The 25,744-nt window shown below is 37.8% G+C and overlaps 1 protein-coding gene and 1 non-coding gene across 2 annotated transcripts in view; one reads left to right on the top strand and one right to left on the bottom strand.

The window, feature by feature from the left end:
• Positions 1-1,682: 1,682 nt before the first annotated feature.
• Positions 1,683-25,744, bottom strand: part of PTPRQ (protein tyrosine phosphatase receptor type Q) — a 282,762-nt gene continuing 258,700 nt past the window's right edge. Inside the window, exons 46-52 of the mRNA XM_055586942.1 lie at positions 25,536-25,612; positions 16,683-16,817; positions 16,135-16,260; positions 15,127-15,275; positions 11,504-11,639; positions 2,100-2,223; positions 1,683-1,853 (exon numbers count right to left, since the gene is read on the bottom strand). Coding sequence (XP_055442917.1) covers positions 1,816-1,853; positions 2,100-2,223; positions 11,504-11,639; positions 15,127-15,275; positions 16,135-16,260; positions 16,683-16,817; positions 25,536-25,612 — 785 coding nt within the window. The 3' untranslated portion in view covers positions 1,683-1,815. The remainder of the gene's footprint in view (positions 1,854-2,099; positions 2,224-11,503; positions 11,640-15,126; positions 15,276-16,134; positions 16,261-16,682; positions 16,818-25,535; positions 25,613-25,744) is intronic.
• Positions 24,035-24,139, top strand: LOC129642542 (U6 spliceosomal RNA). The gene has a single exon (XR_008709806.1). It is a non-coding gene; the product is annotated as a U6 spliceosomal RNA (small nuclear RNA).

Raw genomic sequence — 25,744 nt, forward strand, 5'->3', positions numbered from 1 at the left:
GCACTCTTTTAGAGGAGGCTTTATTTCAAAACTTTGTTTTATATGCACATATGCATATACACGTGGGCCAACTCTATTCTGCACTCTGCTTTATATATATACTATTGAAAATGGACTTGCTTGTGGATTGAACTATTTCTTTTCTTATTTAATACATTTAAAAGTAGACTTCCAGTACGTTCCACAGGTCTGTCTTCTGTGAATACAAAAGTTCACATTCATAAGTACTGGCTTACCACATGTTTTCAATGAGTGACACATGAAACAAATTGAAGAACTTATTTTTTACTGTTTTCTCTAACTTTCTATAGTGTAAACTTTCTGGTTGGGACATTAATATTTTATTTACACACTCTTGCCATTAAAAAGCAGAAAGCGGAATTTCTGGGAAAACTAAAGGATTTAATTTCTTGGGTGATAAATTCAATTTTTAAAATTATTTACTATTTTTGAGTACCTTGGGAAATGATCATATATTAATTATACTACATTACTGTAATTATATATACTTCATGTTAAGATAATCACTAATTATATCTTAATATGTGATACAAAATCAAATTTTTGTTTATAAGGACCTCTGAAATCATGCTGCAAAGTAACTCAATTCCTTAAAATTCAATTTTATTGGCCATTACATTTTCTACATGTGTATTCCAGCAGAAATAAACATACTATGATTCTTACCATAGAAGAAATAAAATAATACTATTTTATGACCCTTAATTGAATCTATGACAATAATTTCATATAGTTCAAAACTTAGCACATTGTTACTATCTAACAAAAGGAGGGTGAATTATTTTCTTTAAAAAACTCTCTTAATTTGCTACGGTCTAGTTAATTTTTTGTGTTCCGTCCCACCAAATATACTCCTCAATCATCAGCCTTAGGAAATGAAGTCAAGACCGTATTCTATAGTCTGTTCAGAAGTGTCTGTTGGCACCACAGCAGCACATCCTGGGTTTTCAAACTTGAGACACATCACCTTTTTATTACTGTTTTCAAACATTTCTGCTGAAAAAATCCTCCAAAATTGTTATTAGGTTGAATACATATCTATGGACAAATACTGATACATTTAACCCAACAGTATAGTGGTACAGCTTGTTCCTGAAAACATACAGATATAGACAGGCTAGAAAAGTACCAGACAACTTCATATGCTCCATCGCACTGTCTAATTTTTCCTTCTGTTTTTTCAAGCTAAAGATTACAGTGCAACTGAAATAGCCCTAAGTGTACCCGAAGAGCTACCGTGTGTTGTATAAAGGCTAAGTAATCCGGGGAGTGTCAGGGGGTTACTGTCAGCTGTTTGAGATCATGAGATGGTATCTCAGCACTCATAAAACAGAGGATTCAAAACACAGGAGCATACATGGAAGTACAGATCATTATGACAGTCCTGGAAGTTATCCACGAGAAAAGTCAACACCCTGGAGGCCAAAATAACACTACTGAATCAACATTTACAACTTCTGTTCAAGACCGAATCCAGTATGTAGGGAAAATTCACATTGAAACATTAAATATAATTTTATATTTGGCTCATTCTCCAAATACAGAATGCTTCAGAAATCTCTGGGATATCTCTTCTTAAACAATTTAAGTTTATAATATTCTGTACAAAACAGACAACTATCTTGAATTAGCTATTTCCTAGGACTATTCATAAAATATAAGTTTAGTAAGGCACAGTAAGGGCAGCATAGAGATTTACTTAAGGCTATACATTTCAAATCAGAAGAATAAGGGGATAATTTTGGCCCCTGGGGTTTGAAAATATCTTCCAGTTGTAATCTTTGGTCTGAATATTTACATGGTGGTTTCTTCCCATTCAAGCTCAACATCACCTATAACATAAAAACATGCCATAAGAGAGAATTGAAATTAACAGTTCAAAAGATTTAAATGTTTCATGATAAAAATATAATGTACATGGAAAGGCTATTATCCTAACTTGGATTAGAGAGAAATTAAAAAATTGATATGTTTGCTAGCCAAGCTTCTAAACCATTTTCAGTAAATGGTGATTATTGAATTACTGCTCCTGTTATAGGTGGTAAACTCGTACGTTGATATACAGTGCCTCTGTTTACCTTCCATGGCATCCAAAGAGTCCATCTTCTGAAGTGCTGAATAGTTAACAAAACAGATGAGCTGATTATTTCCTTTACTTGATAAGAGATCCAGAACGCACTGATGTAAAAAGATATACTGTGCCTAGACACCAAAGAAAGGGTGGTTAAAAATAAATAAATGGGGTGGGGATTTTTCTTACAAGGAGGGGCTATACTTTTTACATTTAAAAGTAATAATGAATTCAACAAATGTTCAACAGCTAAGTTAAAGGCACAGAATTTACCAAGTATATAAATGATTTTCTATCATTTCAAACATAAGGTTTGCTGAACTCCTGTGGGGTTTTTTGTAGCTTCCAGTTTTTTTTTTTCCTTAGTACTTGTTATTAAATACCAACTGTTCATATGTTCTTTCTTGCTGTGATTATAAAAACTAAAAAAAATTATATTATTTAAATTTGTTTATGTTTTTCTTTTAGGGCATGATTGAGTAATTTTTCTTATACTTTTCTTGTTAGAATGGCTTTTGGAATGTAGATGCTAAATTTAGTTTCAAAAGCTGTGGCTGAGCATACCTACACACCAAAGGCACATGTAAAGTATGGTTAACAATTCTGTTACTCACCCAGCATTTGGCCTACTTAATGTCAAGGATCTAGTCTCTGTAAATACAAGGCAGTTGACCATTGAGATATTCAAAGATGTGTAACATTTCGTCTAGTGTTTGGAATAGATTTAGTACCACCTGAGTTCTTGAAGTTAATTCAATATAATTCAATGACCTGTTAGCATTTCTGGGTTTGGACTTTTCCAAAGGTTATTTAAGGTTGCATTCATAGTAAAGCACCCTCATTTTCACATAGGAAAGGTACCTGAATTTAAAGGAATATAACCAAATGTTTAAGATAACACACATACATACTGACAACTGATTTAAATATAATGTCCTCTAAGTGACCATCTTAAGAAGTTATATCTATTGCTAACTATACCTCAAAACCTTTTTGGAATTACACTAGTTGAGACGCTCTTCAGAAATCGCTGGTCATTATCAGGAATACCTATTTCTTCGTGGATTACAAAATGTTTCCACAGACGTCTCATCAGTGGAATGTCGGTTCTGTGAGGACAGAACTCGGACATATTCACTGCTATATTCCCATTGCTTGTAATAGTGGCTGGAATGTGGTAGTTGCGTAATGAATGTTTGTTGACTTAGCCTCATGTAATTCTCACAGTTAGTCGATCTTTACCATTTAAGGACAGGCTTGATTTGGAGAGCATACAAAAGTCATTAGAGATCAAGTTTGTATGTAAGAGGGATGATCAAGTTACATAATTCAATTTTGGTGAGAAAGGAAGGGTTATAAGGGAATAAAAATTCTATTAAAATTGCTGTTAACATTCTTCTCAAGGTAATTCTAAAAGAGTATTTTAAAATGTACATCACACAGTACATTTTAAAATACTATTAGCAGAAATATGTTGACATGATATAGTTTCTTTGAAAACAGCATTCATGTAAATTTATGATTTCCGTTATTTGAAAAAACACATTTGAACTTGAAGTCACATTTGATATGTTCTGACTGTCCAGATCTCATCTTCTCCACTGGAAAGAATGATGGGCGTAAACTCTGCCAGCAGGGCAGGCTGAGCTCCATGGGGCAGTGCTACATGTTCCAGGATCTCTCTGCAGTGGTGTGTTATTGCCAAAGAGTCAGTGAAGAATTCAGTTCCAGTTTCTACCCTAGATAGTCCTGTTACCATAAGAATTAAGTTTTTCTGATGTTCGGTTTCCTCATCTGGGGGATCACAAAGGCTATAAGATTGAAGGCTAGCCAGATAGATAAATCAATCAATTGATCGATGGATCTGGCAGCAAAAAGAAAAACTAGGCACCAAAAATAATTCTTTTTTTCTTTTTCTTCAGGAGTTTACATCAGTCAATTTTCAAGAGATCCAGAGCAGGAAAGGGATTTCATCCAGACTAACCTTATTTGAGGCAGGAATAGTATCTCAGGATATTATCTCACTGCAGAGTATTCTCTGACAAGGCTCTTTCAGATCTCTTGGGGCTGCTGTGAACTGTGGCTTGGTACACAGTGAAAGAACTTTTGGTTCTCCTTGCTTAAACCCCTCGGATGTCTTTTCATGGTGCTATGTTGCCGAGGTTCCCACCTCCCCACCCCTGGCCATGGCTACTGCAGTCTGTGCTGAGACAGCGTTCTTCACAGACGTTGGGATCATTCCCAAGTGCAATAGGAGAAAATAAGAAACCACTCTTGTGCAAGGCAATGCTGATTTGTAAGGACTGGAGCTAAGGTGTGGCCATTTCCCTTTTTTTCATCACAGAGAAAAGACAGTAGACAGCTTCGCTTCTGGGAACAAAGTCAGGTGAAAGACAGCTAGCTGTGCATACCATGTTTTAAGCAAGGATCTGAGAATTGTGAATTACACGGTTTACAAAGTGGAGGCTAATTATTTAGTAAACATGGATCTATCTTAATTTTATAACTTCTTATGGAAAGGGTGGAAGTGAAAGCGTTAAGTGCTTAGTCGTGTCCGACTCTTTGCAACTCCATGGACTGTAGCCCACCAGGCTCCTCTGCTCATGGGATTCTCCAGGCAAGAATACTGGAGTGAGTAGCCTTTCCCTTCTCCAGGGGATCTTCCTGACCCAGGGATCGAACCTGGGTCTCCCGCATTGCAGGCAGATTCCTTACCATCTGTGCCACCAAGGGAAGGTTACCTATATTTTTATGGATACTGATGAAGATGTGCCTTGTGCTCAGTTGTGTCTGACTCTTTGTGACGCCAGCCAGGCTCCTCTATCGAATACTGGGGTGGGTTGCCATCTCCTTCTGCAGGGGATCTTCCCCATCCAGGGATTGAACCTGTGTCTCCTGCATTGCAGGCAGAATCTTTACCTGCTGAGCCATCAGGGAAGATGAAGATGTATTTATCTCAAATATCCCAACTAATATTCATGATTTCTACCTATTGATTCAGTGACTTTTATCAGGATTTTAATGACCCGCCACCTTTTTATGCCAAAAAGCAGTTGGCACAACAATATTGTCAGACATTTACTGCATGCTTGGGGCTTTCAGATACTTTCTTTTATTTAATACTGACAATAAAATTATGTAACACAGCTATTTTACAAAAGAGAAATAGCTTAGAGAAGTTAACTAAACAAAGTCACAAAGCCAGAAATTAGCAGGACTGGAATCTGAACTCAGTTCTCTGACTCCAAAATTCATGCTCTTTCCATTCCCCTACCCAACCTACAACAGTTTCCTCTGGCTGGTTATTCCAGCACAATGTATGAAGTTTATGTATGAAGTGTATGCTGCTGCTGCTGCTAAGTCACTTCAGCTGTGTCCAACTCTGTGCGACCCCATAGACGGAAGCCCACCAGAATCCCCCGTCCCTGGGATTCTCCAGGCAAGAACACTGGAGTGGGTTGCCATTTCCTTCTCCAATGCATAAAAGTGAAAAGTGAAAGGGAAGTCGCTCAGTCGGGTCAGGCTCTTTGTGACCCCATGGACTGCAGCCTACCAGGCTCCTCCATCCATGGGGTTTTCCAGGCAAGAGTACTGGAGTGGGGTGCCATTGCCTTCTTCAGTATAAAGTGTATATGGAGTACTAAATTGTGTGAAATTATTCACAGGCATTCTTGAACACACTTGTTACAAAGTTTGGTTCCACGAAGCTGTACAGCTTGACAAAATCCAACTTTTATTATTTGAAGACTGAATCTACTCTCTAGAATGAAAGAAATCTCACTCATTCCCATCCTTTAACTCATCCAGGAAAGTCAACCCATCTTGATCAGTGCCAAGAACATTGCTCACCACATACATGTGTACACCTAGGAACATGGAGGAAAATGTTAGCTATTTATCCTATTCTCATGTTTTAATAATCACTAATAGTTGTATTGATATCAAAGCCCTTAAAAGATCCCTGGATAAGAACCAGCTACAAAATTTATGAGGCTCACTACAAAGTGAAGATGCGAGCTTCCTTCATCAAAACTGGGGCTTCCCTGGTGGCTCAGATGGTCAAGAATCCTCCTGCAATGCAGGAGACCAGGGTTTGGTCCCTAAGTCAGGAAGATCCCCTGGAGAAGGGAATGGCTACCCACTCCGGTATTCTTGCCTGGAGAGTTCCAAGGACAGAGGGGCCTGGTGGGCTACAGTCCATGAGGTTGCAAAGAGTTGACTAACACTTTTCCTCAAAATTAATAAAGACTTTCAAAACAGTGACAGCAGGCATCAAATCAAGTGCAAGGCCCTTTTGAGGGTGGGGACCTATGAGTTTGAATAGATTGCATACTCATGAAACTGAGCCTGGCCACAAGTCACAGTCCATTTCTAAAGTTTTGGAAGGGAAGAGTGATACTTCTGTCATGTGTTCCCTTTCAGCATTTAAAGGAATGCATATGGATGACAGTACTTAGCTTTACCTAGCCATTACATAATTAAAGTGGCTTTAAAAGATTCCTACAAAAAGACTCAGGGTCATAGATATTATTTATCAACAAAATACAAATGAATGACAAGAAAACGGCAGGACTGACATTTTTCATACCCCTAGAATAACTGTCTTATAGCCATACTATGAGGTGATTACAACAATGTAATCAGATCTCTTAGTGAGCTAGACCACTTATAAAAACTATAAATAATTTAAAATATATATTTGAAGACCACTATTGAAACAGAATTATTTTCTGCTAATTATATATTTTATCTTTTGAAAATACCTAATGATAACATGAGTATTAGTCACTTTGTTGTTGTTCAGTCACCCAGTCGTGTCCGACTCTTTGTGGCCCCATGGACTGTAGCACACCAGGCCTCCCTGTCCATCACCAACTCCTGGAGCAAGTTTAAACTCATGTCCATCGAGTCAGTGATGCCATCCAACCATCTCATCCTCTGTCGTCCCCTTCTCCTCCCACCTTCAGTCTTTCCCAGCATCAGGGTCTTTTCTAAGGAGTCAGTTCTTCACATCAGGTGGTAAAAGTATTGGAGTTTCAGCTTCACCATCAGTCCTTCCAATGAACACCCAGGACTGATCTCCTTTAGGATGGACTGGTTGGATCTCCTTTCAGTCCAAGGGACTCTCAAGAGTCTTCTCCAACAGCACAGTTCAAAAGCATCATTTCTTTGGCTCTCAGCCAAACTGAGAGTTTTTACAGTCCAACTCTCACATCCATCATGTGACATGACTACTGGAAAATCTATAGCTTTGACTATATGGACCTTTGTTGGCAAAATAATATCTTTTTTTTTTTTCCTGATTCTTTTTTAAATTTATTTTTTAATTGAAGGATAATTGCTTTACAGACTTTTGTTGTTCTTTGTCAAACTTCAACATGAATCAGCCATAGATATATATATAGCCCCTCCCTTTTGAGCCTCCCTCACATCTTCCTCCGCATCCGACCCCCCTAGGTTTTTGCAGAGCCCTTGTTTGAGTTTACTGAGCCATACAGCAAATTCCCATTGGCTATTTTACATATGGTAATGTATATGCTGGCTAGGTTGGTCATAGCTTTTCTTCCAAGGAGCAAGCGTTGTCTTTTAATGTCATGGCTGCAATCACCAACTGCAGTGATTTTGGAGCCCCCCCCCGCCCCCCAAATAAGCTCTGTCACTGTTTCCCCATCTATTTACCATGAAGTGATAGGACCAGATGCCATGATCTTCGTTTTCTGAATGTTGAGCTTTAAGCCAACTTTTTCACTCTCCTCTTTCACTTTCATCAAGAGGCTTTTGAGTTCCTCTTCACTTTCTGCCATAAGGGTGGTGTCATCTGCATATCTGAGGTTATTGATATTTCTCCCGGCAGTCTTGATTCCAGCTTGTGCTTCATCCAGCCTGGCATTTTGCATGTACATTTTATATGTACACTGCATATAAGTTAAATAAGCAGGGTAACAATATACAGCCTTGATGTACTCCTTTCCTAATTTGCAACCAGTCCATTGTTCCATGTCTGCTTCTAACTGCTGCTTCTTGACCTGCATACAGATTTCTCAGGAGGCAGGTAAGGTGGCCTGGTATTCCAATCTCTTGAAGAATTTTCTACAGTTTATTGTGATCCACACAGTCAAAGGCTTTGGCATAGTCAATAAAGCAGAAGTAGATGTTTTTCTGGAACTCTCTTGCTTTTTCTGTGATCCAGTGGATGTTGGCAATTTGATCTCTGGTTCCTCTGTCTTTTCTAAATCCAGCTTGAACATCTGTTAGTTCATGGTTCATGTACTGTTGAAGCCTAGCTTGGAGAATTTTGAGCATTACCTTACTAGCGTGTGAGATGAGTGCAATTGTGCGGTAGTTTGAATATTCTTTGGCATTGCCTTTCTTTGGGATTGGAATGAAGACTGACCTTTTCCAGTCCTGTGGTCACTGCTGAGTTTTCCAAATTTGCTGGCATATTGAGTGTAGCACTTGCACAGCATCATCTTTTAGGATTTGAAAGAGCTCAGCTGGAATTCCATCACCTCCACTGTATTTGTTTGCTGTGATGCTTCCTAAGGCCCACTTGACTTCTCATTCCAGGATGTCTGGCTCCAGGTGAATGGTGACACCATCATTGTTATCTGACTCATGAAGATCTTTTTTGTACAGTTCTGTGTATTCTTGCCACCTCTTCTTAATCTCCTTTGCTTCTGTTAGGTCCATACCATTTCTGTCCTTTATTGTGCCGGTCTTTGCATGAAATGTTCCCTTGGTATCTCTGATTTTCTTGAAGAGATGTGTAGTCTTTACCATTCCATTGTTTTTCATCTATTTCTCTGTATTGTTCTCTTTGGGAGGCTTCCTTGTCTCTCCTTGCTATGCTCTGGAATGCTCCATTCAGTTGGGTACATCTTTCCTTTTCTCCTTTGGCTTTCACTTCTCTTCTCAGCTATTTGTAAGGCCTCCTCAGACAGCCATTTTGCCTTTTTGCATTTCTTTTTCTTAGGGATGGTTTTGATCAACACCTCCTGTATAATGTTACAAACCTCCATCCAATAGTTCTTCAGGCACTCTGTCGATCAGATCTAATCCCTTGAATCTTTGTCACTTCCACTTTATAATCATAAGGGATTTGATTTAGGTTATACCTGAATGGTCTAGTGGTTTTCCCTACTTTCTTTGATTTAAGTCTGAATTTGGCAGTATGGAGTTCATGACCAGAGCCCCAGTCAGCTCCCGGTCTTATTTTTGCTGACTGTATAGAGCTTCTACATCTTTGGCTGCAAAGAATATAATAAATATGATTTTGGTATTGACCATCTGGTGATGTCCATGTATAGAGTAGTCTCTTGTGTTGTTGGAAGAGGGTGCTTGCTATGACCAGTGTGTTCTCTTAGCAAAACTATGTTAGTCTTTTCATGGTTTCATTTTTTACACCATGCCAAACTTGCCTATTACTCCAGGTATCCCTTGACTTCCCACTTTGGCATTCCAGTCCTCAGTCATATCCAGCTCTTTCAACCCCACTGAACATAGCCCGCCAGGCTTCTCTGTCCATGGAATTCCCCAGGCAAGAATACCAGAGTGGGTAGCCATTTCTTTCTCCAGGGGATCTTCCCAACCCAGGGATCAAGCCCAGGTCTCCTGCATTGCAGACAGATTATGGACTGAGCCATGCCATCTCTATCAGCAAAGTTGTCAAAATTGCTTATTTGACCTTTAACTCATGGTTTTCAATTTATTTGTGTATACTTTATAATATACATAATGGCTCAAACTACATTTTTAAAATATATATATGTATTTTTATGTGTGTACATGTATGTCGCTCAGTCATGTCTAACTTTTTGCCACCCCCACGGACTGTAGTCTCCCAGGCTCCCTTGTCCATGGGATTTCCCAGGCAAGAATACTGGAGTGGGTTGCTATTTCCTTTTTCAGGGAGTCTTCCCCACCCAGGGATCGAACTTAGGTCTCCTACATTGTAGACAGATTCTTTACCATCTGAGCCACCAGAGAAGCCCAGGAATTGAATGCTTAAACTTTTCTCCTCAAAGGGATGTACATTTTGAAAAGTTTGGTTGTCTCTGGTCTAGAGCCACATCTTCCTAAGAACATTAATGTTCCATGACTTGGCGTTACATGTTTTGGGGTCAAAGGGTTCAAGGATACCATAGTCATATAAGTTTGGGAAATGTTGTTCACAAGGGCTCTGTATTTATAAATGTCAATGCACGTTAGCATAGAGGCTCTAAGAAATTTTCTCAAACTCATTTTAGCAAAGAGCCAGTTTTCTCCCACCTCTAACGGCTATATAGCCACTTATGTTTTCTAGTTGGTACCCTAGAAAATATCATTATAGAAGATCTGCATATTTACTGTGAGAAAAATCTGTGTAGTATAAAAATATCAATCCAAAGATATGAGAAGAACATCTTAGTATAATTAGACAGAATGGGGTGTGAATTTTGGCTCTGACACTTATAACCTTTGAATATCACTTAAATTCTTGGAACATCTGCTTCCCTATTTGGAAAGAAGAGCCAGTAATACCTAGCCTATTGATTAGTTTCTTTGGACCTGCTTTACAATTAAATGAGATAATACATGAAAATCATCTAGTATAGTACCTCCTACTAGACACTCAGCAGAGGAGCCTCAGTTTCATTACCATTATACTATGCATTTCTTTTATGACTGAAATCTAGATTTTAAAAATACTTTTGCTTCCAAACTAAAACAACCAAAGACTCCCAGATAGTTGATGATATTCTGTAACAAACATTATTAGTACTGATATACAAAAGGTATAAATAATGGACAAGTGAAATACATAGACCAACATCATAGTTAATATTTTAAACTTTTCCCAATTACAGCTTCTAGCATGTTTACGAAAGAAATTAATCTGGTTCATTTTCTGTGCTTCCCAAACACTAAAGACAAATCTCTCTTATGAATTATTTTCTGCATGCCTATCAGCATAAACAAGTTAGGATGAGTCGTCAGTAACGGTACTGAAGGATGACTGGGACATGTGGGTCAGTTCTCCTATGATCTCCATCAGCTGCCAGCCCCAAGCCCTCGCCCCCACCCCAGAGGTTTATAACATAAGAAAAGAGTGTCTGCTTTGTAGCCATGCTATGCTATGCTATGCTAAGTCGCTTCAGTCGTGTCCAACTCTGTGTGACCCCATAGACAGCAGCCCACCAGGCTCCCCCGTCCATGGGATTCTCCAGGCAAGAACACTGGAGTGGGTTGCCATTTCCTTCTCCAATGCATGAAAGGGAAAAGTGAAAGTGAAGTCGCCTAGTCGTGTCCGACTCTTAGCGACCCCATGGACTGCAGCCTACCAGGCTCCTCCGTCCATGGGACTGGTGCCACTAAGGTCCTCCCAGGAGAAATTCTCGAGCTGACTCTGCTTGCAGTTTTAGATCGTCTTACCAGGTTTTGTACCATACACATTCTTTCACTTCTCAGTTCAGCTACTAATCCATATATATCCACAAAATCGTGATCATTTATATGTTGTGTTAAGTGGTCCAGAGCAATAAAAACTCCAGTTCTTCCAACTCCAGCACTGTAGGAAGAGTGAAATTACATGCAAATTATTCAGCAAAAAGGTTGTTCATGTGGATGGTGATGAAGAAGATAAACTATGGTAGCAATAAATTACATATAGTTTCTTTTCTTATTTGGAAGTGGATTTTCTTTGGAGTTTCTTTGTACATATATTGTTCCCAAGACTGTTTAGAAGGAGTAAGATGATTATCTTTAACATGCTATCAAATACTGGAGTTTTTTTTTTTTTTAAACCAGTTGAACTTTTCCTCTTCTTTCATAACGTTTTAAGAGGTGTAGTTGGAGAAGTACAGGAAATGTTTTTAAAATCACTGAAAAGTCTTAACACCAGAAACTTTGAATATATTTTTGGTTACAAGTAGGGATGCTAAACATGGAAAATGTCAACTATTTAGCCCAGATAGCACTTCTTCTACATCGTATTGATAAATAGACTCTTGTGTGTTCTTATTCACTTTCCCTAGAATTTCCTTTTCCTTCCATAGATAATGACATTGGAAAGCGGTTTCCTTTTAAGAATTTAGTTTAATACTGAAGGACAGTATGTGCTCCATATAAACTGTTAATTGATAAACCTGACAAGATTTATTCAGAAATTTCAATTAGAAAGACAAGACTCCTATGTACTTAAATGGTTAATATAGGAAGTAAATGTGGAAAAAAGGGCATTTGAAAGGTCACCTAGTCTTACAAATGTCACTTTGAAAAATACGAAACAATACAGAAACTACTTCTGTAGGTTAAGAATAGTTGACTGTGTACAGTGCCTATGAGTCAACCTAAGAAATAGCATCACAACATAACTCTGAACACAATAACACATAATATGCCCCAGCAGAGTAATCAGTCATTACATTGTTCAGTATACTTTGAGTGTCAGACACTGCCCTAGGCATCTGGGGTACAGGAGCGAACCACACAGACTCTCCAATACTTATGGAGTTTAGATTCTAGAGGAGGGATGATGGGAATCCACACAAAAGAGAAACATGCATAAGGTATGCCCAGTGGCGATAAGTGCTGTGTGTATGTGCTCAGTCATGTCCGACTCTTAGGAGCTCCATGGACTGTAGCCTGCCAGGCTCCTCTGGCCATGAAATTTTCCAAGCAAGAATATTGGAATGGGTTGCCATTTCATAATCCAGGGGATATTCCCAACCCAGGGATCGAACCTGCATCTCTTGCATCTCCTGCATTGGCAGGCAGATCCTTTACCACTTGCGTCACATGGGATGCCCAATAAGTGCTATGGTGAAAGATAAAAATTAAGGAGATAAAAGGTGATGAGGTAGGACAGGGTCATCAGAAAAAGATTCTCTGACAATGAAACTTCAATGGGGTTAGAAGTGCACCTTGTTGGTACATAGGAGAGGAGCATTGTGGCCAGAAGGTGAGGGAAGAGAACAGATCCGAGTGGGAGGGTGTTCTGCATGTTCAAAGAAAAGCAAGGAGACCAGGGTGGGGCGAGTGTGTGGAGAGGTGATGGGGCACAGGGATCAGAGTATTTGCTATTGGAATGGATGTAGAATGTGAGAGGAAGTAGAGAGTCGAGGATGAGTCTTGGGTTTCTGGGCCAAGCAGAATGGACTGCTGTTGACCAAGATGGGATGAGGAGTGAGTTTGGAGATGGGCCCAAGCATTCTGTTTTGGACACCTTTTTAGAATATTGTGGTCATTTATTAACAGGTTGTCATGTTGAACTGGAAGCTAAAAGTATAGGTCAAAAGCTAAGGTGAGAAGTCACAGTTGGACATGATTGTTTAGGAGAAAGTTTTAAAATGATACTTAAAGATTATTAATATAAGCATACTTTTTCCTTCATGTTTATCTGTAAGTCACAAAGGATGAGGCTACACTTTTTGAGTCTAAAAGAGAGAAGGTACTTTACTTTTCTAGTGAATTTTTAAATCCACGATTATAATCCAGTGGCAATGTCTATGTAAAATAGGAAGACATTACAGGCAGCTTACTATCTACTCTAATCATCAATAATGCCAATTTAAAATCAATCACTGACTTTAAAAGCAAAATGTTACTGTATTTATACTATATACCAGTCTGTTAAAATTTTTCTGTGTATGGAGAGTATATGGAATTGGGAAGGTAAGAATGAGGCTTTTACTTTTAATTTTATATGTTTTTAAATGTGAAAAGATATCTCATAATGTATGTATTACTCTTACAATTTAAAAAATCTAAAATATTCCTGGAAAAGAAAATGTAGACTCATTTAAATTATGTGTTGAGTTTCTTCATCTAAATAAAAGTTTAAAAACTGGATGGATTAATATTTTCCTAAATATTAACTACATTAATTATAGTATATCCCCATTAGAATATTTATCCATCAATTGATTTTGGAGTTACTATAATTAATAATTACTTTATTAATGTGGTTAAAAATCATTACTTAAATGTTTATTGTAGCAAAAGAAAAATGACAAAATTTACCATTTTAATTATTTAAATGCATAGTTTAGTGGCATTAAGCACATTCAGTCTTATGCAACCATCACCAATATCTGTTTCTAGACTATTTTCATAATCCCAAACAGAATCTCTATACCCATTAAATAGTAACTCTCAATTTCTCTAAGTCCCTGGAAACCACTTTCTGTCTCTATGAATTAACCCCCTTTTTTAGGTACCTCATGTAAGCAGAATCATAAAACAGTATTATCTATCACCCACTTTTTCTCTCATTTACAAACTACAACTGTTGAAGAGACTCATGCTGAGATTAATTTAGATAACATGTTAGAAAGCATAAATCATATCAGTATGTCCAGAATTCTGAATTCTAAACAATTGTGAGCTTTATTTATTTTTGAGGAGGAGTATTGGTGTTTCAGTGGTATAAAATGCCAATGAAAATAAAAGTGAAAACCTTAATTTATTATATTTATCATGTTCAAAGAGCTAGGTCAAAGAAAGATATTTGAATAGTTTGCAAAAGTTTGGAATCATGCTTGGGTTGGTCACTTAATTTGATCTTTATTTTAAAGTTCATTTTCTTTATTCTTTGTAACTCAAATCTCGGAAGTTGTTTTTACAAAAAAGTTTAAGTTATTATAGTAGACTAATCTCAATTGAAATAATGAAGGATCAAGAGTTTATTCATAAAACTCAAAAGATTCTACACTCCCAGACTCATTCACATCAGTAGTGGGCTACAGTTTTTTATATATTTTAAGGATTTTGAGAGGTATAATCCAGTAAAGAAGTCATAAAAATTCTTATACCAGGATATATATTTTGTCTTCCTTTTAGCCACAGTCATTACTCATTTGATCTCTGCCATCTAACCTTTTATAAAACTACATCTTGATTTGTTATAACCAGTAAAATATCTGACAACTAAAAGCTGGATTGAATCTACATTAATATTCTACTAGAAAATCAATAGTGTCATGATAACATAAGGTCACGTTGGGTTTAAATCCCGTTTCGAGTATTTCATAAAAGGTTCTGAAAACCTTTCTTACCTGCAGTGAACAATCATGGGTGTAGTATCATGTGCCCTGCTTGCTCGAACCAGCTTCACAAAGTGGACTAGAGGGGCGCTGTTCTCAGGAACCCCGTGCTCAGGCCACGCAGTAAAGTTGCACTGTCGAATGGTCATGCAGTCCCCGTGCTAGACAGAATGACGTATTAAAGAAACATGATAAAGTTATTTAAGTATCACAGCGAAGTCTGAATGTAGCTGACTCCCCAGGTTTTCAAGGTGATCTTTTAAAATGATAGTTTACAAAACAAAGAAACTGTGGTTTCTTGATTTCCTATAAGAGAAGTCTTCTGCTATTGCTACACTACAGAAAATTACCTTTCAGTATGAATACAAACGATGAGCATGATTGTTGCAAATCTTGCAAACAGATGATTATGTAGGGTATTTATATTCAATGTAGTGTAACGTTTTTTGTAACACCAGAATAGTAGATTTTGAACAGTTTTGACCTAGCAACTTAAATAAACACACTCACAAATTATTCATAACATTGGTATTGGGTATCAGATAATATTAGAAAGTATAAAGGTCCTTATATCATTTTCTATGTGTATAGGTATTTACATAATAAAGGTGGGATCTCTATGTTATTGATTCTGTATTCATTCTGGATTAAATAGAAAATCCAACGATTAAGATACAGATAGAGACACGTGATTTTAGAAATTCCTGTTTTAAATAAAATTTTACAGTTTCTTCATAAAATAAGATAAACCTGGTGATCTAGTTGTTTTCTCCTGTTTCCTTCCTTGTTTACCTAAGAATTTGATATTAATGAGTTAATATAAACTTTAAGTAATTTGGAATTAAACATAATGACATAGATATTGAAGGCCAATTCAGAACTTCTATTTTGAAGATAATAGAAAAGCATTACTAAATATATAGAAATATGTCTAGAAATTAATTTTACTTTAGACATTTAGAGCATTCATATTTTTTATTATGTTTGACTTCCCCTCCTCCTTTTTTTTTTTTTTTTTACCCTTTCAATTTTCAGATCTCTGATGGTCCAGTCTATTTGAACATCCTCCATTAGTTTTGTAATCACTATATCTCCGAAGACAGTAACTGGTTTGTTGTCTTCTGGCCAATATTGATGACATCTGATCTGCAGTCAAGAGAAAATTCACCAGTTATAAGAATCATTATATATATATATATATAGTTCAGAGTTATTGCTACAAAGGTACAACTGCCTTATACATGCCCAAGTCATTGATATATCAGAGTATTAGCTAAAATCGTCACACATGTGACATTTCAGGCGTGTCTGACTCTCTGCAGCACTATGGACTGTAGGCCACCAGGCTCCTCTATCCAAGGGATTCTTCAGGCAAGAATACTGGAGTGGGTTGCCATGCCCTTCTCCAGGGGATCTTCTGGTCCAGGGATTGGACTCTCATTTCCTGCATCTCCTGCTTTAGGAGGCATGTTCTTGACCACTAGCGCTACCTGGGAAACCCAACATCACACATAAATTAACACAAACGTAAAATAAAGGTTTTGTGAAAAACTTTCTAAATAACTTACCCGTCCTTTTTCAAAACACTGTGTTAGCATTACTAATGTTTTTGCTCTGGTTTCCCACACCATTCTCCAAAAGTCCCCAACTGTTCCTGGTAATGGACCTTGAGTAGCAATAAATTCATTTGGACATAAGTAGCCCTAGAATGATATAATTACAACATTGCATCAATATTTACATATATATATAATATTTTTTAGCTTTTGAGACATGAAAAACATACTAGTTGTAAGATTAATATTCTAAAATACTGCATTTTTTTTTAATCTTGTAATTCTTTTTTTTTATTTTATTTTATTTTTAAACTTTACATAATTGTATTAGTTTTGCCAATTATCAAAATGAATCCGCCACAGGTACACATGTGTTCCCCATCCTGAACCCTCCTCCCTCCTCCCTCCCCATTCCATCCCTCTGGGTCATCCCAGTGCACCAGCCCCAAGCATCCAGTAAAATACTGTATATTTTTGAATGCTAAAAGATACTCAAAATTTCCAACATTAATTTAAACCTCATAATGTAATATACAACTAGCTGTTTTTAAAGTTTATTTCTAACTTTGAATAAAAGAGTGAAAGTGAAGTTGCTCAGTCATGTCTGACTCTTTGTGAGCCCATGGACTGTAGCCTACCAGGCTCCTCTGTCCATGGGATTCCCCAGGCAAGAGTGCTGGAATGGGTTGCCATTTCCTTCCCCAGAAGATCTTCCCGACCTAGGGATCAAACCTGGGTCTCGCACATTGCAGGCAGATGCTTTACCATCTGAGCCACCAGGGAACAGTAAGGCTGAATAATAATAATATGTTTTATGGCAGACAATATGTTAGGCATCTTTCAATTAATCTATTTCTTATAAAAACCTTATGGATTAGTACTATTATTATCCTCATTTTACAGATGAAGATGGAACCTAAGAAATGTGAATTTGCTCAAGGTCTCACAGTAAGATAGTCTGGATCCAGAGCCCACTGTCTTACCCACTCCACTAGCTATTGTTATAAATTTAAAGAATGTGCAGATGTTTTCATATATCCCTGTAAGAAAGTATCTACATAAATGATGGTATTAGTAATTATTCTCCAGAGCTTAAAACCAAGAGTAATGTGGAGATAAGAAGAAGATTCATCTAACTACTGTAGGACCTGAGGTTTGTCTCAACCCTGTTATGGCAACTCTTGTACATTTTATCAAGTCATTCTAAAACCCGGTCTGTTCACCTGGAATGTAAGCATGCCACGTGAGGAGCATCCGTGGATGTTTCTTAAGGTTTATGTGTAAATTTCTAAAAAGTGATGGAATTACATCTATTTCAAACATCAAAATATTTTGAAGAGTGAGGTTTAAGGGTGAATTTTATTTTTAAATGGAATTGTCTCAGTAGCCAGAGAATATAGTATTATACAGAATAGTATACATTTTAAAGTTCAAGTGGTCCTAAAATCTAATCCAACCAGTTTGTTTTACTTTAAAGAATGATGAGCCACTTTAGGTGATTTTTCCCAAATCACAGTGCTAGTCAAGGACAGTTTCTGGAACAAAACCTTCAGTCTGCTGAAAACAAAAACTATGTCCTAAAGCATTTCTGTGTTTCCAGTCTCAGTTGAAATACTTGAGTATGTAATTATTTACATTGTAAAGGGTTTTTTATTTTTTAGTTTAAATAGTACTATACAGTCAATGTAGAATGTTAGGAAAATTCAGAAATATATATTAAAAAATACGGACTTCATCTGTAATCTCACTATCCAGAGTGAAGCACCATTAGTATTTTAATTTCTTTACAGCTTTTAAAATGCACACTCCTCCATTCAAATAATATTTATGAGTGCTTACTGTGTGCCAGGCACTAGTCTAGGAACTGAGGATTCATCATTGACTAAAATTCCTACCCTGATTTGTCTTATATTCTAGTTACGGGAAATAGACATTAAATCTGTTAACAGGTCTATTAAATGAGCGATTTACATAGCTTTTTTAAAGTGATAAATGCTATGAGAGAGAATTTCAGAAAACAGGGTGTTCAGAAAAGGCTCATTGGTGAAATCTGAGGAAAGACTTGAAGCAGAAGGAGGTAAGCCCTTCAAGATTTGGAGAAAAAGTGTTCCAGGTAGAAAGTCAAGTGTAACAGCATTAAAAGAGAGATGTGTTGTAGGAACTGCAAGTGGGGACAGTAGTAGAAGGTAACATTGGAGAGAACAAGAGAGGGAAGGGAGCAGTGCTTTAGGCCCTGGAGCAGGTAGTTTTACGAGTTTGGTTTTCACTCTGGATGATAGGGAAAGCCATTGAAATATTCTGAACATATATAGAGTGCGTTTAATAGTTTCACTCTAGTTTCTATACAACAAGCTGATAGTGGTTAAAAAAAAAAAAAAAAAGGGAAAGGAGGGAGAGTAGTTGGAATATTGCAACAATCCAACCAAGGAATGCAATTTGGGTGATAGGAATGGGCATTGTGAGAAGTAATAAAATCTGGTGTATTTTGAAGACAGAGCCAAGAGAATTTGCTTATGGATTAGATACTGGGTGTAAGAAAGATAGGAGTCAGTAATGATTCCAAATAAAGATGGGGGGAAAAAAAAAAACTTCAGTATGAGCATACTTTAAAAAATTTGTTTAATTAAAATATAGTTGATTTACAGTGTTTCTGGTGTAAAGCAAAGTGATTCAGTTATACATATATATATATTCTTTTTCATTACAGTTTATTGCAGTTTATGGAAAATCATTCCCTGTGCTATGCAGTAGAGTTTGTTGTTTATTTATATAGTACATTGTATCTGCTAATCTCAAAGCCCTAATTTATCCCTCCCCACCCACTTTCCCCTTCAGTTCAGTTCAGTTCAGTCACTTAGTCGTGTCCGACTCTTTGCGACGCCATGAATTGCAGCATGACAGGCCTCCCTGTCCATCACCAACTCCCGGAGTTCACTGAGACTCACGTCCATCGAGTCAGTGATGTCATCCAGCCATCTCATCCTCTGTCGTCCCCTTTTCCTCCTGCCCTCAATTCCTCCCAGCATCAGAGTCTTTTCCAATGAGTCAACTCTTCGCATCAGGTGGCCAAAGTACTGGAGTTTCAGCTTCAGCGTCATTCCTTCCAAAGAAATCCCAGGGCTGATCTCCTTCAGAATGGACTGGTTGGATCTCCTTGCAGTCCAAGGGACTCTCAAGAGTCTTCTCCAACACCACGGTTCAAAAGCATCAATTCTTTGGCCCTCAGCTTTCTTCACAGTCCAACTCTCACATCCATACATGACCACAGGAAAAACCATAGCCTTGACTAGACGGACCTTTGTTGGCAAAGTAATGTCTCTGCTTTTGAATATGCTATCTAGGTTGGTCATAACTTGCCTTCCAAGGAGTAAGCATCTTTTAATTTCATGGCTGCAATCACCATCTGCAGTGATTTTGGAGCCCCCCAAAAATAAAGTCTGACACTGTTTCCCCATCTATTTCCCAGGAAGTGATGGGACCGGATGCCATGATCTTTGTTTTCTGAATGTTGAGCTTTAAGCCAACTTTTTCACTCTCCACTTTCACTTTCATCAAGAGGCTTTTTAGTTCTTCACTTTCTGCCATAAGGGTAGTATCATCTGCATATCTGAGGTTATTGATATTTCTCCCAGCAATCTTGATTCCAGCTTGTGCTTCTTCCAGCCCTTAGGTAACCATAAATTTGTTTTCTATGTCTGTGGGTCTATTTCTGTTTTGTAAATAAGTTCATTTGTATCATATTTTAGGTTACACATATAAGTAATATCACATGGTATTTCTCTTTCTGAGAAATTTTACTTAGTGTGACAATCTCTAGGTCCATCCATGTTGCTGCAAATATCATTATTTCATTCTTTTTTATGGCCAATATTCTGTGTGTACTTATATATACACACTTATATACCATATATGTGATATATAAATACACACTCATCGCATCTCCTTTATCCATTCCTCGATCAGTGGACAGTGAACACTGGGGTGCATTTATCCTTTCAAATTCCAGTTTTCTCCAGATACATGCTCAGGAGTGGGATTTATGGATCATATGGTAACTCTAATTTTAGTTTCTTAAGGAGGCTCCATACCAGGCTGTACTAATTTACATTCCCACTGACAGTGTAGGCAGGTAGGTTCCTTTTTCCCCACACCTAGCATAAGCAGACTTAAAAGGAAAACCAAGAATTCACAATGGACATATTAAACTTGAAATCCCATTTGGATATTCAAGTGGGAACGTCATCATGGCAATGGGGGATATGAGTTTGGAGCTCAGAAAGAAGTCCAAACTAGAAACATAATTTTAAAGTAATCAGCAAATAGATCTTACTTAAAAATCACAAGAATGGTTGAGATCATCAAGGAAATGAATTGGAAAAGAAGCAGCAAATTCAAGGAATGGGCTTTAGATAATTTCAGTGTTTGGTAGTCAAGGAGATAAGAGAGAACCAGAGAGACTGGGATGAAAGAGTCAAAGCTGTAGATGGAAAATCAAGAGAATGTGGTCCTAAAAGTTGAATGAAGAAAGTGTCTTAAGGGTGAGGACAATTAAGTGTAATTTATCAATTTATAAAATATATCTCCTAGTCATTTGCATTTCCCTATTTCAGGGATCTGACGTCCTTTGGTACTATAATCTATCAGCGTAGATCAGATTTGATGTTTCTGATATGTTTATGGCTCATATGCATCATAGCCTTTAATCTTCAGTCTAACTATAGTAAAAGCTATCCTCAACTTGAAGTAATTTCAGGCATCTTAGGTTGACAAGGGAGATAATTTGGGTTAGCAGGTTGGAGTCTTCATCTTGTCCCATTACATAATGTTCTTGTTCGCTCTCTTGAAAACATTTCTAAACTCACTTGTACAACTATACCACGATTGGCTATTTACAAGGATGCAGTACTTATTTTCCTCTCTACCTTTCTCCCACGGTCCATCCTTAATCAAAAATTTCCAGCTTCTCGTTGACTCCTAGCTTTAGGGGTATAATTCCCAAGAACAGCCAAGGCCCGAGAGGTAAACAAATAGTAATCTAATTACAGATCCTGGCCTAGTGTTTCCTAGTCTCAAAGCACATACTTCAGACCACCTACTGGTATTCCCTTTTTCCTTCTTCAGATTTCATTTCTTTCCCCCATCTAAACACTACTTATCTTGTTTTCTTCTCTCACTCTATAGTTCTTCTCCCTTTTTCCTCTAGCATCCAAAGAAATAGGAATCTAGAATCCATTTGTACATGGCCTCTATCTTTGGCTCCTGGAGCAAGTTGTTCATGAACTTTCACATGGAGGTGCCATGGAAGAAAACCGGGGGGTGGGGAGAAGCTGCGGTGTCCTTCACTCTGAGAAGTCTTTACTGTTTGTGAAGTGAAGACTGCCTAACCTTGGGGATGGAAAAGTGAGAGGCCACTACAGTATTATGAGTTTATTTCCACCTTCTCCCGACATCCCAGACAAAGGAGATTGCCCTGAAAGTAAAAGCAATAAATATACTGCCCACTTTAATACTGAAAGTGAAAGTGAAGTCGCTCACTCGTGTCCGACTCTTCGTGACCCCATGGACTGCAGCCCACCAGGCCCTCCATCCATGGGATTTTCCAGACAAGAGTACTGGAGTGGGGTGCTATTGCCTTCTCCGTTAACAGCGGCTAGGCATATTACATTTACTTGGAGCTGGTATACTTGGTGACAGCCTTAGTGCCCTGGGACACGGCGTGCTTGGCCAGCTCCCCAGGTAGCAGCAAGCGCACGGCGGTCTGGATCTCCCTGGAACTTGCCTTAAAGTAAAGTGCTTTCCATCCGCACCTGCTTGCTATGCAGCTCAGTAAGGATGATGCGTATCATTACATATGGGTCATGGTGACTTTGTTGTAAGGTTTATTACATTACAACATCACTTGACCACAGAAGAATGTGTATATTCTGTATATATTCAGGCTTAGTTTATTGTTCATTCTGCATTATCTTCTTATGATTGTCTCCCGATAACTGGTAATATTTAGAGGGAACACTGGGACTTCATTAATATTCCTTTGTTTATGTGGAGGGAACACTGGGGGTTCATTAATATTCCTTTGTTTATGTTATCTGTGTGGTTCAGTTATACCTCCTAAAACTGTCTGGTTGCCTTCCTAATCATGTTCATATCCTATACTGTCATCCCATAGCTAGATGAACCTTTTACGCTATGAGGTATTCATTTGTGTCTACTTAATTGGTAGATAAGAGTCGAACTAAAAAGCCTCTTGATGAAAGTGAAAGAGGAGAGTGAAAAAGTTGGCTTAAAGCTCAACATTCAGAAAAGCTAAGATCATGGCATCTGGTCCCATCACTTCATGGGAAATAGGTGGGGAAACAGTGGAAACAGTGTCAGACTTTTATTTTTTTTGGCTCCAAAATCACTGCAGATGGTGACTGCAGCCATGAAATTAAAAGATGCTTACTCCTTGGAAGGAAAGTTATGACCAACCTAGATAGCATATTGAAAAGCAGAGACATTACTTTGCCGACAAAGGTCCGTCTAGTCAAGGCTATGGTTTTTCCGGTAGTCATGTATGGATGTGAGAGTTGGACTGTGAAGAAAGCTGAGTGCCGAAGAATTGATGCTTTTGAACTGTGGTGTTGGAGAAGACTCTTGCGAGTCCCTTGGACTGCAAGGGGATCCAACCAGTCCATTCTGAAGGAGATCAGCCCTGGGATTTCTTTGGAAGGAATGATGCTAAAGCTGAAACTCCAGTACTTTGGCCATCTGATGCGAAGAGTTGACTCATTGGAAAAGACTCTGATGCTGGGAGGGATTGGGGGCAGGAGGAAAAGGGGATGACAGAGGATGCGATGGCTGGATGACATCACTGACTCTATGGACATGAGTTTGAGTGAACTCCGGGAGTTGGTGATGGACAGGGAGGCCTGGCGTGCTGTGATTCATGGGGTCGCACAGAGTCGGACATGACTGAGTGACTGAACTGAACTGATAATTGGCATTTTGGAGTAATCACTAACCAAAGTAAAATTTAGAATGAATGAATTCTTTTCCCTCTTAACAGAGGCTTGTGGGGAGTGGGACACAGGACAGGTTATGTTTGATGTTGGGGAAAGGATGGAGCAATACAGAAGCAGAGCCCCAGTGGGACCAAATGAAATGGCAGGCCTAGGTGAGAAGATGATGAATAAGAAGAAAATTTTTTTAAAATGGGAGTATGGGCAGTATAGGAAAGCTTCAGGTATCTGTAGAATCACAATGAGAACCATGGTTAACCTTGCTACCTATTAGAATTGAAGTAGGTACTTCACCACCACTGAAGATTTAAGAGTACACATCTTGTTTTTAAAAAACTGTATGTGCTTGCTTTGGCAGCACATATACTATAAGCAAGCACATACACTAAACTTGGAAAGATACAGAGAAGATTAGCGTGGGTGCTGCACAGGAATGACAGGCAAATTCATGAAGTGTTCCGTATTTATATTTGATCAAATTATGTATACAGTTCTTTCTAGAAGAGGTGGCTTATTAACAGGGAAGAAGATTGCTATATTAACAGTTGTAAGAATAGCGTTAGGTATTTTAGGTTTTCTTTTTCATAATATTGAAGATTCAGCCATCAGTGGGGTAGTTTAGAATCCCAGGGATCAGGATGGAGGATCAGTCGTTTTTTTTTTTTTTTTTTTTTTCTTTTAACAATAAAACGTCTTCAAACTTTTTGCCTCAACCTCTGGCCCAGGCCTGCCGTTTCATTTGGTCCCACTGGGGCTTTGCTTATGTGTTGCTCCATCCTTTCCTTTCCCATCTAGAGAAGAGTTCGTTTTCTTAACTCAAACTAGTTAAATATTCTGGGTGAACCACATCACTGATTTGCCTATTACCTTTGAGAAAAGTTGTCATTTTGTTAAGATACTGTACTTATTATTAATCTGAATTTGCATTGACTATGTTTTAGTGTATTTATACATGGTGAACTCAGTTTCTGAAATTAAGCTTTTTATTTGCAGTTTTCTAAAAACAAACCACAACTGTATATTTGATTAGTTCAGAGATAGAATCATCTGCCTTAGGGAGAAAGTAGGTGAGTCAGTGCCAAGAGAGGCTAATCTCTAATTATCAGTAATTTTTCAGAAAGATTTTCTAAGTGACTGGATTAAATAACCACAAGAGCAATTCCTCCTCTGAGGTTTCATGGTTGTGTCAACCCAAGTGGAGGTCTTGGGTGCATATAAGGTTTCTGTGTTCCTAAGATAGTGGTGACCATTGAGAGAGCAAGAGTCATGGAGAAAGATCTCCTTGGAACACTCTGGTTATATTCCATTTTCGATCCTATGTGGCAAGCATTTATTATCTGTGATATTTATCACAGTTTATCCCACATTGGTTCACTTAAGATATGTTTATTGAGTGGCTGCAAAAGAGTACACATTCTCTAAGTAGCAGAGGGTGGAAAGAACATGGCATCATAGTCCCCTTGAGGGACTGAAAATCTCGAAGGGAAGAAGAGCACAATGGGTTTTTATATAATATGGACATGACTATCCATTTGACTAATTTTCTTTGAAAAATTGGCTGACCTTATTGTATTCAGAGGATCTTCTGACAAATACTGGAAACAGTGGACAGTCCAGGGGATATGTAGTTTGAAGTTGGACATCTGCTGCTTATTAGCGAAATGATTGTTGGGTAAATTGCAATCTCTATTTGGAGCTTCAATTTCCGCATGTATAAAACATCGTATATATACTTAATGTTGTAGGGAACTGGTACATTAAATCTATGGAGGTTGTAATGAATTTCTTGTTTTCAGTAGTTGGAAGAGTAACATTATTGTAGTATTTATGTTTTATAAAAAATATATATAAAATAGCAACTTACAGAAACATAGCTGGCATTAATATAATCTGATCCTGGAATACTAGCATCAGCTGTCAGCTTCACTCTGTTATTGTTGTCTAGAAGGAAAGATAAGATACTAATATTAATTTACTTTTTAAATTACCATTACTTTTTTCTATAAAATACAAAGAACTTTCTGATATTTGAAAATTACAGATGGCTGTAAAATTTTAAAGTAAAAGTTCTCT

The sequence above is a fragment of the Bubalus kerabau genome, chromosome 1, assembly GCF_029407905.1.
Source record: "Bubalus kerabau isolate K-KA32 ecotype Philippines breed swamp buffalo chromosome 1, PCC_UOA_SB_1v2, whole genome shotgun sequence".
Taxonomy (NCBI): Eukaryota; Metazoa; Chordata; class Mammalia; order Artiodactyla; family Bovidae; genus Bubalus; species Bubalus kerabau.